The sequence below is a fragment of the Rhinolophus ferrumequinum genome, chromosome X (genome assembly GCF_004115265.2).
Source record: "Rhinolophus ferrumequinum isolate MPI-CBG mRhiFer1 chromosome X, mRhiFer1_v1.p, whole genome shotgun sequence".
Classification (NCBI taxonomy): domain Eukaryota; kingdom Metazoa; phylum Chordata; class Mammalia; order Chiroptera; family Rhinolophidae; genus Rhinolophus; species Rhinolophus ferrumequinum.
This window is the reverse complement of record NC_046284.1, coordinates 32420182-32437467: the sequence shown is the minus strand read 5'-3', so window position 1 is coordinate 32437467 and position 17286 is coordinate 32420182. Positions and strand designations below refer to the sequence as shown.

The window sequence follows — 17286 nt, the reverse complement described above, 5'->3', positions numbered from 1 at the left end:
TAACCAGCTTAGGTAGTAGAGTTGACCAGATGGAGGAAAGAATCAGTGACATCGAAGATAGCAACCTAGAAATCACACAGATGGAAGAAGAGAGAGACTTGAGACTTAAAAGTAATGAAAGAACTCTACAGGAACTTTCTGACTCCATCAGAAAGAGCAATATAAGAATAATGGGCATATCAGGAGAAGAAAGAGAGAAGGGAACAGATAATATATTCAAACAAATTGTCGATGAGAACTTCCCAAACTTGTGGACAGAACTGGATCCTCGAATCCAAGAAGCAAATAGAACACCTAATTACCTGAATCCCAACAGGCCTTCTCCAAGGCACATTGTATTGAAGCTGCCTCAAATAAACGACAAAGAAAGAATCCTCAAGGCAGCCAAGGAAAAGGAGATGGTAACCTACAAAGGAAAGCTCATTAGATTATCATCAGATTTTTTAGCAGAAACTCTACAAGCCAGGAGGGAGTAGAATCAAATATTGAAACAATTGAAAGAGAGAAATTATGAGCCAAGAATAATGTATCAAGCAAAGATATCCTTTAGATATGAAGGAGGAATAAAGACCTTTCGAGACATACAGAAGCTGAGGGAATTTTCTAATACACGACCTGCACTACAAGAAATACTAAAGGAGGCTATCCGACCACCATCAACAGGGACAATTTGTGGCAACCAAAACATAAAAAGGGGGGGAGGAAATGCGTGAACTGGAATATGGGAATGGAGAAAGTAAGGGTGCTGAAGAAAATGGAATACTCAAAATATCAAACTTTCTTTTACTTAAACTTAAGGGTAACCACTTAAGAAAAATCCAGAACTGAAATATATACTGTAATAAAAGAAGAAACAGAGAGAAACATTATAGAATACCAGCACACAGAAATAATAGACAACAACAAACAGGCAAAGAAACAATGGAGACACAGCCTTACCAGCAATCTAAAGATAGAACGACAGGAAATCCTCACATATCAATAATCACCTTAAATGTAAATGGACTGAACTCACCAACAAAAAGTCACAGCGTAGCAGATTGGATCAAAAAACTAAACCCAACCATATGCTGTCTCCAAGAGACACATCTCAGCTACAAGGACAAGCATAGACTCAAAGTGAAAGGGTAGAAATTGACACTCCAAGCAAATGGTAACCAGTTAAAATCAGGTATAACCATAATGATATCAGATGAAAGACACTTCACGGTGAAAAAGATAACAGGAGAGAAAGATGGACAGTTCAATGGTAAAGGGGACCACACAACAAGAAGACATAACAGTCATCAATATTTATGCCCCCAATCAGGGAGCACCAAAATATACCAAGCAACTAGTAAGAGAACTAAAGGGAGAAATTGACCAAAACACATACTAGGGGACCTAAATACATCACTGACAGCTATGGATAGATCATCCAAACAGAAAAGAAATAACAAAATAGCATCCCCAAATGACACATTAGATGAAATGGACATAATTGACATATATAGAGCACTTCATCCTAAAACATCAGACTATACACTCTTTTCTACTGTACATAGAACATTCTCAAGGATAGACCATATATTGGGACATAAAATCAGCCTCAGCAAATTTAAGAAGATTGAAATCATACCAAGCATATTGTCTGATCACAAGGCATTGAAATTGGATATCAACTGCAAAAAGAAAGCAGGAAAAAACACAAATACATGGAGATTAAACAACATACTTTTAAAGAATGACTGGGTCAAAGAAGAAACTAGAGGAGAGATCAAAAGATACATAGAAACAAATGACTGAAAATACATCCTACCAAAATTTTTGTGATGCAGCGAAAGCAGTTTTAAGAGGGAAATTTACGTGATTACAGGCCTATCTCAAGAAACAGGAAAAGGACATGGTCACTGGTCAAGCTGTGGTCATATCCACTGTGGAACGATCATGTCAAGTTGGAAGGGGACCTGGAAGAGTGAGTGGTGTGGAAAGAAGGTTTGAGGCTGTCTCCTGGATACTTCTGAAAGAGAAGAAGCATCTTTTCATGTGACAAGAATGTGGTATGTGTGGAATGACACAGTATGCAGTTTTTTGGATCCTTCTTCATCTGGGATTATGAAAGAGTCTAGTTGAGAAAATTTCTCTGAGGAAATGCCCTAAAATATTATTCTTAGGAATGTGACTATATACTGGGGGAGGCTTCTGTTCAAATATTCTAAAGGTGTTTACCTTATACTTAGCATACTCCTGCTAAGATTTCTCTGTCTTAAAAAAAAAAAAAAAGAGATAGGAATGGCGGCAGCAAGGCGCACTTTCTGAGTTCTCCTCCGGATCTTATTACAAATGGGACCTATAACCCATCAAAGAACTCTTTGCTCATCACACAGAACAGCTAAGAGACTCGTGGATTACTTGAAGCTAAGGATTACTTGAAGGTGCGCTAATTGGGCGAGCAGGGGAAGGAAGGAAGGGAGCAGAGTGAAAACTTGCAGCCCGCGGCGGGGTCCCGGCCAGCGGCAGCAGCGAAAACCATGGTAGCACCCGCAGTTCAAGGCACGCACGGGATCACAGGGCGGAACGGAGAGCACAGAGACCAGAAGGTGGGCTCTTTCCCTGAGTACCACAGCTGATCTCTCCCGCAGGGAGGGCGGCTAGTGGGCCCTAGGGCAGACAAAGAACACAGACTCCATACTTGGGCCCCTCCCCTGCCCCGCTCTTCCAATCCTACTCCCGCCCTTCCAGAGACTTAAACTGGACCCTGAACTGACAAGTAGTGTCAGATTACAGAGGAGCCCTAGTAGTGCTCAGGCTCTGGGAAGCCTGACAGGCAGCCCTGACCCAGGGAAGAGGCCGGGAAGAGTGTGATTTTGGCTGGGCTAGGAGAGAAGAGAGTCCTCCAATCACAGCCACCACCTTTTCTGGCCTGCGGGAAGAGGGTGACAGGGCAGCTGGGCTGGGAGAAAGAAGACCCCTCCATCCCCAGCCCCCACCCTTTCTGGCCTGCCTAGGGCGGGGCAATTACAACTGAGAGGCACTCCCAGGGATCAGCAGTAAGGCAGACGCAGCTCTGGGCTTTCAGCAGCTCAGAAATCTCCTGCCCGCACCCCCCCATAGACACACACACTGAAGAAGTGCCCTAAGACTCAGGAGTACTGGACACGGGGCTCGTGGTGCTACTCTCAGTGTGCATATGTGCAGGCAAGGGCAGAAACTGCACTGACTTTGTAAAAACTGTCATCCAGACCCCTCAGGCCCACGCATTTAAATCTACAGTACCAAAGTCACTCTGGGCACCAGGTGACCGGCTCTGCCTGCGCAATAAGCAGGGGGCTCTTTGGTACAGCAGAGGACAACCTGGACATTAGTTGGTGGGCTTAAGCTAAGACTGGCACTGCTTTTTGTTTTGCTTTGTTTTGTTTTGTTTTGTTTTGCTTTGTCTTTATATCTTTGATATCTTTGCCTGTGTCGAGTGGGGGTTATCAGGTGTTTTTACATGTGAATGTATTTGATATTTTTTCTTTGTTGTTGGTGCTGTTGTGCTTGGTGATTTGCTTCTTTCTGAAACTGCCCTCCCAGGGCCCAGCTTAAGAGGCACAAGATTCAACATATCCAGAGGCCAAGTCCAGAACAAACCAGAGCACTACCGGGTTTGACCTACAAGTGATACACCCAGAGGGAATTCTCTGCAGGCACTAGAGCCCATGGAGGCCAAACCACATTTAAGTGGTCAACCCTCACGCAGCAGAACGCCCTGCAGTGGGCAGAGCCAAGTCTCACAATGAGTCAGCCTAATAGTTAACCTCACCTACTCACAAGCAAAAAGCAATTAAAGATCTTCTTGAACATGACAATATACACAACACAAGAGTCACCTTTGGAGCACGTGCAGAGGAGAAGAAGGACGTAGTGCAAGTCAAATATAAAGGACACATACTACATAAGATAACCTAGCAAGAACTAAGAACTCTAGGGGATGTACCTAATACATCAAAACAAACACAAGAGTCAGCCAAATGGGGAAACAAAGATACACGTCCCAAATAAAAGAACTCAAGAAACCTCCACAACTGGATCCAAAATGAAGCAGACGTAACCAACTTTTCAGAGACAGAGTTCAGAACACTGGTGATAAGAATGTTTAAGGAGCTTAGAGAAGACATAAAGAAGGATGTAGAAATCATAACGAACAACCAGTTAGAACTAAAGAACACAATTACCGAAATTAAGAACTCACTTGAAGGAATTACTAGCAGGTTAGATGAAACAGAGGATTGAATCAGCGACTTAGAAGACAAGGTAGCAGAGATCACCCAAACGGAACAACAGAAAGAAAAACGAATAAAAAAACAATGAGGATGGCTTAAGAGACCTCTGGGATAACATCAAGTGCAACAACATGCGCATCATAGGAATACCAGAAGGGGAAGGGAGGAAGCAAGAGACTGAGAACATATTTGAAGTAATAATGTCCGAAAACTTCCCCAACCTGATGAAGGAAACCAACATACAAGCCCAGGAAGTGCAGAGAGTTCCAACCAGGATAAACCCAAATAGGTCCACACCAAGACACATTATAGTTAAAATGGCAAAGCTTAAAGACAAAGAGAGAATCCTAAAAGCAGCAAGAGAAAGACAGAGGGTTACATACCAGAGAACTCCCATAAGACTATCAAATGATTTTTCTTCAGAAACATTGAAAGCCAGGAGTGAGTGGCAGGAGATACTCAAAGAGATGGAAAACAAAGGCCTACAATCTAGATTGCTTTATCCAGCAAGGCTATCATTTAAAGTTGATGGAGAGATAAAGAGCTTTCCAGAAAAAAAAAGCTAAAGGAATTTATTACCACCAAGCCAGCATTGCAAGAAATACTAAAAGGACTTCTGTAAATAGAAGAAAGATCAAAACAACCTAACTACAAATTTAAAAATGGCAATAACTATGGTTACATAGTTATAAAAATGGTACATACCTATCAATAATCACTTTAAATGTAAACAGATTAAATGCTCCAATCAAGAGACATAGGGTGGCTGACTGGATAAGAAAGCAAGACCATTGTATGTGCTGTATACAAGAGACTCACCTCAGAACAAAAGACACACACAGGCTGAAAGTGAAGGGTTGGAGTAAGATATTTCATGCAAATGGAAACGAGAAAAAAGCTGGAGTTGCAATACTTTTATCTGACAAAATAGACTTGAAAATGAAGAACATACTAAAAGATAAAGATGGGCACTATATAATAATAAAGGGATCGATCCGACAAGAGGACATAACCCTAGTAAACATCTATGCACCCAACATAGGAGCACCTAAATATATAAAACAGGTACTGACTGACATAAAGACAGAGATCAACAGTAACACTATCATACTAGGGGACTTCAACACACCTCTGACAACAAGGGACAGGTGTCCAGACAGAAAATCAATATGGAAACAACAGCCTTAAATGATACATTGGGCCACTTGGATCTAATCGATATTTTCAGAAAATTTCTCCACAATGCTGTAAATACACGTTTTTCTCAAGCGCATATGGAACATTTTCCAAGATAGACCATATGTTAGGCCACAAAACAAGTCTTGATAAATTTAAGAAAATTGAAATCATACCAATTGTCTTCTCTGATCACAATGCTATGAAATTAGAAATGAACTACAGGAAAAAAACGGGAAGACACACCAATTCATGGAGGCTGAATAACTTATTACTAAATAATGAATGGGTCAAGCAGGAGATCAAGGAAGAAATCAAAAGATATCTCGAGACAAACGAAAATGAAAACACGACGACCCAAAATCTATGGGATGCCGCGAAAGCAGTCCTAAGAGGGAAATTCATAGCTTTGCAGGCCTACCTAAAGAAACAAGAAACATCACTAATCAACAGTTTATCGTCACACTTACGGGATCTGGAAAAAGAACAGCAAAATAAGCCCAAAGGGAGCACAAGGATGGAGATAATAAAGATCAGAGCAGAAATAAATGAAATAGAAACCAGAAAAACAATACAAAAGATCAATGAATCCAAGAGTTGGTTCTTAGAGAAGATAAACAAAATCGACAAACCGTTAGCCAGACTCATCAAAAAAAAAAGAAAGAGAGGACCCAAATTAATAAAATCAGAAATGAAAGAGGAGAAGTGACAACAGACACCGCAGAAAAACAAAAAGTTTTAACAAGTTACTATGAGCAACTATATGCCAACAAATTTGACAATCTGGAAGAAATGGACAATTTTCTAGAGGTGTACAACCTTTCAAGGCTAACTCAAGAAGAAACAGAAAACCTGAATAGACTGATTACACCAGGGAAATTGAATCAGTAATCAACAATCTCCCAACAAACAAAAGCCCTGGACCAGATGGCTTTACAGGTGAATTTTACAAAACGTTCAAAAAAGAATTATCACCTATTCCCCTGGAGCTCTTCCAAAAAATCCAGAAGGAGGGAAGACTCCCAAACACTTCAGACGAAGTCACTATCACTCTGATCCCAAAATCAGACAAAGACACCACAAAAAAAGAAAACTACAGGTCGATATCTCTAATGAACATGGATGCAAAAATCCTCAACAAAATATTAGCGAACAGAATTCAGCAATACATTAAAAAGATCATACACCATGATCAAGTGGGATTCATTCCTGGTATGCCAGAGTGGTTCAACATCCGCAAATCAATTAATGTGATACACCACATAAACAAAATGAAAAATAAAAATCACATGATCATATCAATAGATGCAGAAAAAGCATTTGATAAAATCCAACAGCCTTTTATGATAAAAACCCTTAAGAAAGTGGGAATAGAGGGATCATATCTCAACATAAAAAAGGCCATATATGACAAACCCACAGCTAATATCATATTCAATGGGGAAAAGCTAAAACCATTCCCCCTAAAATCAGGAACAAGGCAAGGTTGCCCACTATCTCCGCTTCTATTCAACATAGTGCTGGAAGTTCTAGCCACAGCAATCAGACAAGAAAAAGAAATAAAAGGCATCCAAATCGGTAAGGAGGAAGTAAAATTATCATTGTATGCAGATGATATGATACATATATAGAGATATATATATATGATATATATATATACAGAAAACCCTAAAGACTCCACCAAGAAGCTATTAGAGCTGATAGATGAATTTAGTAAAGTAGCAGGATACAAAATTAGTATTCAGAAATCAGTTGCATTTGTATATACCAATAATAAAACATCAGAAGGAGAAATTAAAAAAACAATCCCATTTAGAATCGCTCCAAAGACTATAAAATACCTGGGAATAAATTTAACCAAAGAAGTAAAAGATCTGTACTTAGAAAATTATAAGACACTGAAGAAAGGAATGAAGGAAGGTATAAATAGATGGAAACACATATCATGTTCATGGATAGGAAGAATTAATATAGTTAAAATGTCCATACTGCCTAAGGCAATATACATATTCAACGCATTTCCTATCAAACTACCAACGTCGTTTTTCACAGAAATAGAACATATAATCCTAAAATTTATATGGGACCATAAAAGACCCCGAAGAGCAAAGGCAATCTTGAGAAATAAGAACAAAGTGGGAGGTATAAGAATAACTGACTTCAAATTATACTACAAGGCTACAGTAATCAAAACAGCATGATACTGACATAAAAACAGACACATAGATCAATGGAACAGAATAGAGAGTCCAGAAATAAATCCACGCCTATATGGCCATTTAATCTACGACAATGGAAGCAAGAATGTACGATTGGGTAAAGACAGTCTATTCAATAAATGGTGCTGGGAAACCTGGACAGACACATGCAAAAAAATGAAGCTGGACCACCTCCTTACACCATATACAAAAATAAATTCAAAATGGCTTAAAGACTTCAATGTAAGATCTGAAACCATAAAATACCTAGAAGAAAATATAGGAAGAAACTTCTCAGACATTACCCGGAGTAAGATTTTTACTGATATATCCCCTCGCTCGAGAGAAGTAAGAGAAAAAAAAAACATGTGGGATTACATCAAACTAAAAAGTTTTTTCACAGCAAAGGAAACCATCAATAAAACAAAAAGGGATCCTACTGAATGGGAAAAGATATTTGCCAATGATATATCTGATAAGAGATTAATATCACAAATCTATAAAAATCTCACTCAACTCAACTCCAAAAAAACAAACGACCCAATTAAAAAATGGGCAGAGGACTTGAAGAGACATTTTTCTAAGAAGAACATACAGATGGCAAACAGACATATGAAGAAATGCTCAACCTCACTAACCATCAGAGAAATGCAAATAAAAACCACAATGAGATACCACCTCACCCCAGTCAAAATGGCTATCATCAATAAATCAACAAACAACAAGTGCTGGCGCGGATGTGGAGAAAAGGGAACGCTTGTGCACTTTTGGTGGGATTGCAGATTGGTGCAGCCACTATGGAAAACAGTATGGAGGTATCTCAAAAATCTGAAAATGGAACTACCCTATGATCCAGTAATTCTACTCCTAGGTATCTATCCGGAGAAATCCAAAACTCCAATTCAAAAACCTTTATGCACTCCTATGTTTATTGCAGCACTATACACAATAGCTAAGACATAGAAACAACCAAAATGCCCATCGGTAGATGACTGGATTAAGAAACTGTGGTACAATTATGCAATGGAGTATTACGCAGCCATAAAGAAGAAAGAAATCTTACCATTTGCAACAACATGGATGGACCTAGAGAACATTATGTTAAGTGAAATAAGTCAGACAGAGAAAGATAAGTACCATATGATCTCACTTATATGCGGAATCTAAAGAAAAGAATAAATGAATGAACTAATAAGAAACAGTTTTGGAGACAAAGAGGAAAAACTGAGGGTTGCCAGATGAGCGTGGGGGAGGTGGGGGTAACGGGGAAGTTGAGGGGATTAGAAAACAATCAGTAACCATAAGATGGCCACGGGGTTTGAGAATTAATCTGGGGAATGTAATTTAGTGGTTACCAGAGGGTAAGGGGGTTGGGGGGTGGGAGATGAGGGTAAGGGGGATCAAATATGTGGTAATGGAAGGAGAACTGACTCTGGATGGTGAACACATAATGTAATTTATAGATGATGTGATACAGAATTGCACACCTGAAATCTATGTAATTTTACTAACAATGGTCACCCCAATAAATTAAAAAAAAAAAAGAAAAGAAAAGAAAATGAAACAGGAAAAATCCCAAATAAATAACCTCATTTGCACCCTAAATAACTAGAAAAAGAAGAACAAGTGAAACCCAAGTTCAGCAGAAGAAAGGAAATAACAAAAATTAGAGCAGATCTAAATGAAATAGAGGAGAAAAGACAATAGAAAAAATTAATGTGACAAAGAGCAGGTTATTTGAAAATATTAACAAGATTGACAAACTGTTGGCTAGACTCACTAAGATAAAAAGAAAGAAGACACTAATTAACAAAATCAGAAAAGAAAAAGGGGAAGTTATCACGGACACCACAGAAATACAATGGATCATCCAAGAATACTATGGACTATATGACACCAAATTCAATAACCTAGAAGAAACAGACAAATACTTAGAAAAATATAGCCTTCCAACGCTAAACCATGAAGAAATGGAAAATCTAAACAGACCAATCACCAGTAATGAAATTGAATCAGTCATCCAAAACCTTCCCAAAAGCAAAAGTCCGGGACCAGATGGCTTCACAGTGAATTCTACCAAACCTTCAAAGAGGATCTAATACCAATCCTGCTCAAACTCTTCCAAAAAATTGAAGAAGAGAGTTCTCCCTAACTCATTTTATGAGGCCAACATTACCCGGATACCAAAACCTGGTAAGCACAACAAAAAAAGAAAACTACAGACCAATATCTCTGATGAATACAGATGCAAAAATCCTAAACAAAATTCTAGCAAATCGAATACACCATTGCATTAAAAAGATCATTCATCAAGACCATCTGGGGTTCATCCCCGGGGCACAGAGATGGTTCAATATCCGGCAAATCCGTCAATGTGGTACATCACATAAACAAAATAAAGGACAAAAATCATGATTACATCAATTGATGCAGAAAAAGCATTTGAAAAGACACAACATCCATTTATGATTAAAACCCTTAATACAATAGGTATAGAAGGAAAATACCTTAACATAATAAAGGCCATATATGACAATCCCTCAGCTAATCTCATAAGTAATGGTGAGAAACTGAAGCCCTTTGCTCTACATTAAGGAACACGACAGGGCTGTCCCCTATCACCTCTGCTTTTCAACATAGTGTTGGAAGTCCTTGCCAGAGCAATCAGGTAAGAGAAAGAAATAAAAGGCATCCACATTGGGAATGAAGAAGTTAAATTATCACTCTTTGCAGATGACATGATGCTATATATAGAAAATCCTGAAGACTCCACCAAAAAGCTTTTAGAAACAATCAACGAATACATTAAAGTTGCTGGCTACAAAATCAACGTACAAAACAGCATTGTATTCCTATATACTAAAAATGAAATCTCAGAAAAAGAAATACAATAAACAATTCCTTTTGCAATTGCAGCAAAAAGAATAAAATACCTAGGAACAAACTTAACCAAGGATGTGAAGACCTATATGCTGAAAACTATAAGACATTTTTGAAAGAAGTTGAAAAAGACACAAAGAAATCGAAAGATATTCCATGCTGATGGATTGGAAGAATCAACATAGTTAAAATGGCCATATTACCCAAAGCAATATACAGATTTAATGCAATCCCCATCAAAATCTGAATGGATTTTTTTAAAGAAATAGAACAAAAAACCATCAGATTTGTTTGGAACCACAAAAGACCCCGAATAGCCAAAGCAATTTTAAGAAAAAAGAACAATACTGGAGGTATCACACTCCCTGACTTTAGCTTGTACTACAGGGCTACAATAATCAAAACAGCATGGTATTGGCTGGGAAACAGACACATAGACAATGGAATAGAATTGAGAACCCAGAACTAAAACGACATAAATATGGACAGATAATTTTTGACAAGGAGCCAAAACATACAATGGAGGAAAGACAGCCTCTTCAATAAATGGTGCTGGGAGAATTGGAAAGCCACGTGCAAAAGAATGAAACTGGACTGCTATCTGTCACCATGTACCAAAATTAATTCAAAATGGATCAAAGACTTAAGCATAAGACCTGACACAATAAACTGCATAGAAGAAAACATAGGTACTAAACTTATGGACCTTGGGTTCAAAGAGCATTTTATGAATTTGACTCCAAAGGCAATGGAAGTAAAAGCTAAAATAAACGAATGGGACTGCATGAAGCTTAAAAGCTTCTACACAACAAAAGAAACCATAGACAAAATAAAGAGGCAACCAACTGAATGGGAGTAGATTTTTGCAAACAGTGCCTCTGATAAGGAACTAATATCCAAAATATACAAGGAACTCATGAAACTCAACAACAACAAAACAAACAACCCTAATTGCAAAATGGGCAGAGTACCTGAAGAGACATTTCTCCAAAGAGGACATACAAATGGCTAATAGACATATGAAAAAGTGCTCAACATCACTAATCATCAGAGAAATGCAAATAAAAACTACAGTGAGAAATCACCTCATCCTAGTTAGAATGGCTATCTTCAACAAGACAAATAGTAACAAGTGTTTGAGAGGCTGTGTAGTAAAAGGATCCCTCATCCACTTTTGGTGGGAATGCAGACTGGTGCAGCCGTTATGGAAGGTAGTGTGGAGGTTCCTCAAAAAATTACGAATAGAATTACCATATGACCCAGGAAGCCCTCTCCTGGGTATCTATCCAAAAAATCTGAAAACATCTACACATAATGACACGTGTGCTCCAATGTTCATTGCAGCTTTGTTTACGGTGGCCAAGACACGGAAACAACCAAAATGTCCTTCGATAGATGAATGGATAAAGAAGTTGTGGTATATATACACAATGGAATATTATTCGGCGGTAAGAAAAGATGATATAGGACCATTTGTGACAACATGGATGGATCTTGAGATTATAATGCTAAGCGAAATAAGTCAGACAGAAAAAGCAGAGAACCATATGATTTCACTGATATGTGGTATATAAACCAAAAACAACAAAAGAACAAGACAAACAAATGAGAAACAAGAACTCATAAACACAGACAATAGTTTACTAGTTACCAGAGGGTAAGGGGGTGGGGGGTGGGAGATGAGGGTAAGGGGGATCCAATATATGGTGATGGAAGGAGAACTGACTCCGTGTGGTGAACACACAATGGGATTTATAGATGATGTAATGCAGAATTGTACACCTGAAATCTATGAATTTTTACTAACAATTGTCACCCCGATAAATTAAAAAAAAAAAAGTAAATGAAGTCCAGGACTGCACTCTTTCCCCAGAGTTTCACTTTCTTCCCTTGTGTTTTCTACCTCTTCTTTTCTTTAACCCATTACTGTCCCTTTATTCCTAGCTTTTTATTGGAGATAATGACATTTGTGTGGGTAAATATCTACTATTTAGGAGAAAGAGCACAGGACTCTAGCTGCTTACTAACTGTGCAACCTTGGGGAAGATCATGTGACCATCAAGCTTCAGATTCTTGATCTTTTAAATGGGGTTAATGCCACATTCCGTGGTCACTCTGCTTAAAATGGGACAGAATTCACTAAAGCCCTCTATTACATAGATGATTCATTAATTTTAAGATGCACATTTTGCTTTACATTTTAACATCTCTGAAATAACTATGTATCTTATAATCAATGCATATCACAGTTTAATTGGAAGCATTTTCCATAAAATAATAGAGTACTTATAATTGATGATGTCTTAGATTATATTTATATAATATTTAATATGTCAATTATTATTCCACTTTTAAAAATTTGGTTACAATGTCAGATAAACTGGTTAATCACCTGTGATAGGTGGAAAACCCAGTTTCATATAACTGTGATGAAGAGCTCTCACTGTACTAGCACTGATTAGAAATCAGATTATTGTATTTGAAAGGAAATATACTAACATGGTCATCTTCATGTGGTGGACTTATAAGTAATTTTTTCCTTATAATTTTCCAAATTTTCTACAATAAATATGTTTTACACATGTATGCACATACGTATGTGTATAGCATTAGGAAAACAGTATTAATGAATATTTTAAAAGCTGCTTACCACTTTGAGGATTCAAAATATGATGCTTATTCAATGACCAGCCTCCTAGGTTAGAAGCATCCATCTCAAAACCTTGTAAAATGACTGTCCTTTTCTCCCAGAGAATAAAGTCAGGGCAAGTTTCATATTCATATCCCACAGATACTGCAAATAAAGAGTTAATAACACATTAGAAAAATTTTAAATATATAGTTTTTAGTTTTACTCTGGTTAATAATTCTGTGGATGTTACATTTGGTATTGAATTCTGATTTGGGTTGAAATTTGACTGCAAATGCCTTTCACCTAGCACAGTACAGCATAGCACCTAGCATTGCACTGGGCATCCAAAAGTGATCAGTCAGTGCATATTGGATAAATACATGAATGAGGACTGTCATTAGGTATGTACCATATGTTTATAGACTTTAAGCTTTAGTAATGGCTTTTGGATTGGAGGCTGTGTTGTAAAACGGGAGAAATATGCTCTCTGAAGTGTTAAGCTGTCGTGACTTAATTTCTTCCTTTACCTTTGTGGAAGAAATGTGGGGAAGAATGGTTTCTTTCCTCCACAGAGTGCAAAACACACTTAGGAAGCTGACTTTGGGGTACTGGGTCACTTATGTAACAACTGGCTACAAATAAGACTAATAAAAATCAATTTGCCCAATTTATATTTTCTCCTGCGCTAACTGGCCATTAATTTGTCAAGAAGTCTGAGTTTGCTTAGAGTGTCGCAAGCGCTGTCAGTGTAAATTCCACGTTGTGCATATTATATTTTGCTTTCTGCATAGAGCTAACCAATGGGACATCACCCAACATTTGGCTTCAACTCTGATGAAGCACAGATGTTGTGCATTAATTTTGGAACCCTGGTATGCCACTAAAATGGGAAGTGCAGAATGTGGTAGCGTGGGTACTTCTGCCCTACTGAAACATGTGTAGCTCAAGTATACCAAGTCCCAGCCATTGTCTCAGTTTGTAAACCTGCTCACCTGTTGGAACCCCAGATTTCTGATTTTTGAATTTAAAATTCTTTTTGTCCTCATGATGTTTGAAAACTGAGACTATTGGTTCATTACACTGCATACCCTGAAGCTTCTTTCCCTTTCCTGGCAGCTTAAAATATCCCTAGCTTGTCTTCTGCCATTGCTTTTGAGTACCTGCTTCTACCTGACTCTTTAGATAGAGAACTCCTTCTTTTATCATTTGGTTATGAAAACTGATAATGAAAATGTATGCTTAAACAATGTCAGCACAGTAGATCCAAGATGAAAAATTAAAGCAAGCAGTTTTGATTTTTGGCATTAGATGAAGGGAAAAGAGGATATTTTTAGTTAAACTGATTTATATGTGCATGTGCGTGTGTGTGTGTGTGTATGTGTGTGTGTGTGTGTGTGTGTGTGTGTGTGCACATGCACAGATAATCCAAAAAGTCCTTAGGATTAAGAATATACAACTCTCTAACTTTGTGGATCATCTGTGGCCAATATTAAATCACAGACTAGCTTTAATAGGGATCAGGGCCATTTTCACAGGTATGTGACCTTTGAAGTTTCACAGGGGCCCATGCTTAGAAAGGCCCCACATTTGGTTTAATGGTCTGCTGTCACTGTCTTGAAATCCTTGGTAACATTTTAACAAGAAGCTTTGTATTTTCATTTAACACCGGCCCCTGCAGATTATGTAACTGGTCCTGATGGGGATGCCCTTCTACCCTTCCATCAGCTGGTAAAGGCTCATGGAATGCAAACTCATTATACTCTAAGCCCTAACCAAGCATTATTAGTAAGGGAGATCAATGAGGAGTGGGAAATACTAATCATGAAATGGAAATAATTTCTAAATATAAATTAGTTTGGGATAATCTGTGTTAATGCTGTTCTCTATTAAAGTGGATGAAAACACAGAATTTCAGTGATGAAAGGTTGTCAAAGGTAATCTAGGTTACATTCATGGCACAAATCATTGCTCTCTAAAATCTCTTGATATCTTATCATGGCCCTGTACTTGTTAAAACAATTCTGGTATATTGGAAAGAGTTGGTTTCAAATTCAGAATCAGAAAACACTTCAACTCTTGCATCTGCCATTAGCTACCTGTGTGGTCTTGGGCAAATTATTTTCCGTCTCTGGGAGTCATGTCCTTCATTGGTAAAAAAAATGGGGGGTGGGGGGCGGAAGATGGACTAGAATTGGTGGTTCTTAGACTCTTTTCGGTCAGAGAAGATTTTATTTATTATGAATTTGATAAAAGTTACAGATTTTCTCCCTAGAAAAATGTATATACACACAAAATTTTGATATAATTCTAGGGGGTGCTCACTGACCTCTTGAAATAAAGATCTCAGATCAAAGACCTCTGTACTAGATAATTCTTATAATCCCCCTTTAGCACCAGCACTGTACGATTCTAAAGTGCATTCCTTCAAGATTGCATTTGATCAGTTCAAGTTGGGGAATCAAGCCTAAAAATCAAAGACAGCACTGTATCTCATGTTGGAAAAATCAGGTGGTGAGAAAGCACACTTAGGGCCATGTTGGTGTGTAGAATAACAGTTTCTGCTTCTTTTGCCAACATTTTTACTCATATATCTTGATTAATAAATAATCACAACAACGTTTACAGTTCCCTTAAAGCCATCATCTCCTTCCCTACCATTGCCAAGATCTGTCATTTGTACATTGTAAGCCTTGTGAGCTCGCCTACAATCCGTTTTCCAGAAGGTGACTGTGCAGTTTTGTGAATAAGTAATATGCCCTGGTGACCTCCAGTGGTGGTTTGGAGCCTGCTTTTACACTGTCAGTGAGAGTTAAAGATCTTCCCAACTCGGTGGCAGGAAACGCCTACATAAAGTATCAATTAAAGAGTTTTCGATACAATGGTAAGAGACACACTCTGTTCACTTCCTCATATTTGCTTTCTGAATTGCTCTCTAGTCCACAACAAAAAAAGGGCATTGGCTACACAAACTACAATTATATTATTTCCCCCACCTAGCCATACCAAATGCAACAAAGCAGCCACTTAATAAGTTCCTTTTAATTTTTATTAGATTTACTTTCTCTTGAGGAAGCTCTATGAGCTAATAAAGTTATAATTTATATACTTAACACTTGTCCAAAATTCCAACTGACTTTAGTAAGAATGACTGTGTGTCAGGGTATTTTTGTATGTGGCTCCTCGTTTAGAATAAAAAGGGAAGGTTTCCTTCTGAGAGCAGCCCATTTAAACATAATCCTAGAACTTGCAACCGGCTGATGAGAAAGCGGACGTTTTACCCCACAATGTTGAGCTGCTCTCCAAATACAGTAGCAACCAATCCTAGACTTCTCATAGAAGCAAACTGTAATGCACTAAACGCCTACCATTTTTCACATAATTAAATAGGGAGGAAAAAGTGCTACTTAGGGGCTGGCCCTTAAAATACCAAGTGCTGACATTACACCCCATCTGGTATTGAGTGAAAATTGAGTCTAAGTTAAATAAGCAGGGTGGACCACTACCATTTCCCAGTCAGCCTGTTGCCTATCATGTTTGTTCATCAACACAGCATAGTATAGGCCACAGATTTAGCCTCTGGCACTGTGGAGTGGGAACTAGGCAGAATAGTGTAATAGAAAGAAAAAAAATATTATTCATCAACATTTCAGAGGAGCTATAGACTATAGGTTAGTCTGGTAGTGAGTGGAGATAGGTGGGGAAAGGGAGTCCTGGAGTACATTTCCCAGGGGCTGGCATAGTGGGTCCCATGCTTGTGTATATATATTGGAAAGGCAGTTGAGGAAAAGCCATTAATATAGCAGAATATTTTCTCTGAACCAGGTGACAGCCTCTCTTGTGGCACCTTTAATTCCACCTGGATTTCTGTCTTCCTGTATTCTCTCCCTCACCTCCATAGAGATATTAATGAAATGTTTCTTAACCAAGAGTCATTGACTGTTAAGAAAAGCTTGTTACTTTTGCAGATGACTATGTCCTCTGGTCACAGGATTGCATCCCTGACTTTGCTGTTAGTCATCTTGCAAATATTATACTGGTTTATGAAGAAAGACTGGAGCTTGCTCTCCCATAGCCATTTGACATTGGAAAAATCACTGAGTGTTCATTCTGTTTATCATAGCAGCAGCATTTGTATGATGTGGAGACTACAAGAAAG

At 38.2% G+C, this 17286-nt stretch overlaps 1 protein-coding gene across 2 annotated transcripts in view; it reads right to left on the bottom strand.

Annotated features, from left to right (window-relative positions):
* Nucleotides 1-17286, bottom strand: part of TENM1 (teneurin transmembrane protein 1) — a 1301460-nt gene that overhangs the window by 180899 nt on the left and 1103275 nt on the right. For both annotated transcript variants that reach the window (XM_033111932.1, XM_033111941.1), the window contains one exon: nucleotides 13149-13292. In XM_033111932.1, coding sequence (XP_032967823.1) covers nucleotides 13149-13292 — 144 coding nt within the window. The remainder of the gene's footprint in view (nucleotides 1-13148; nucleotides 13293-17286) is intronic.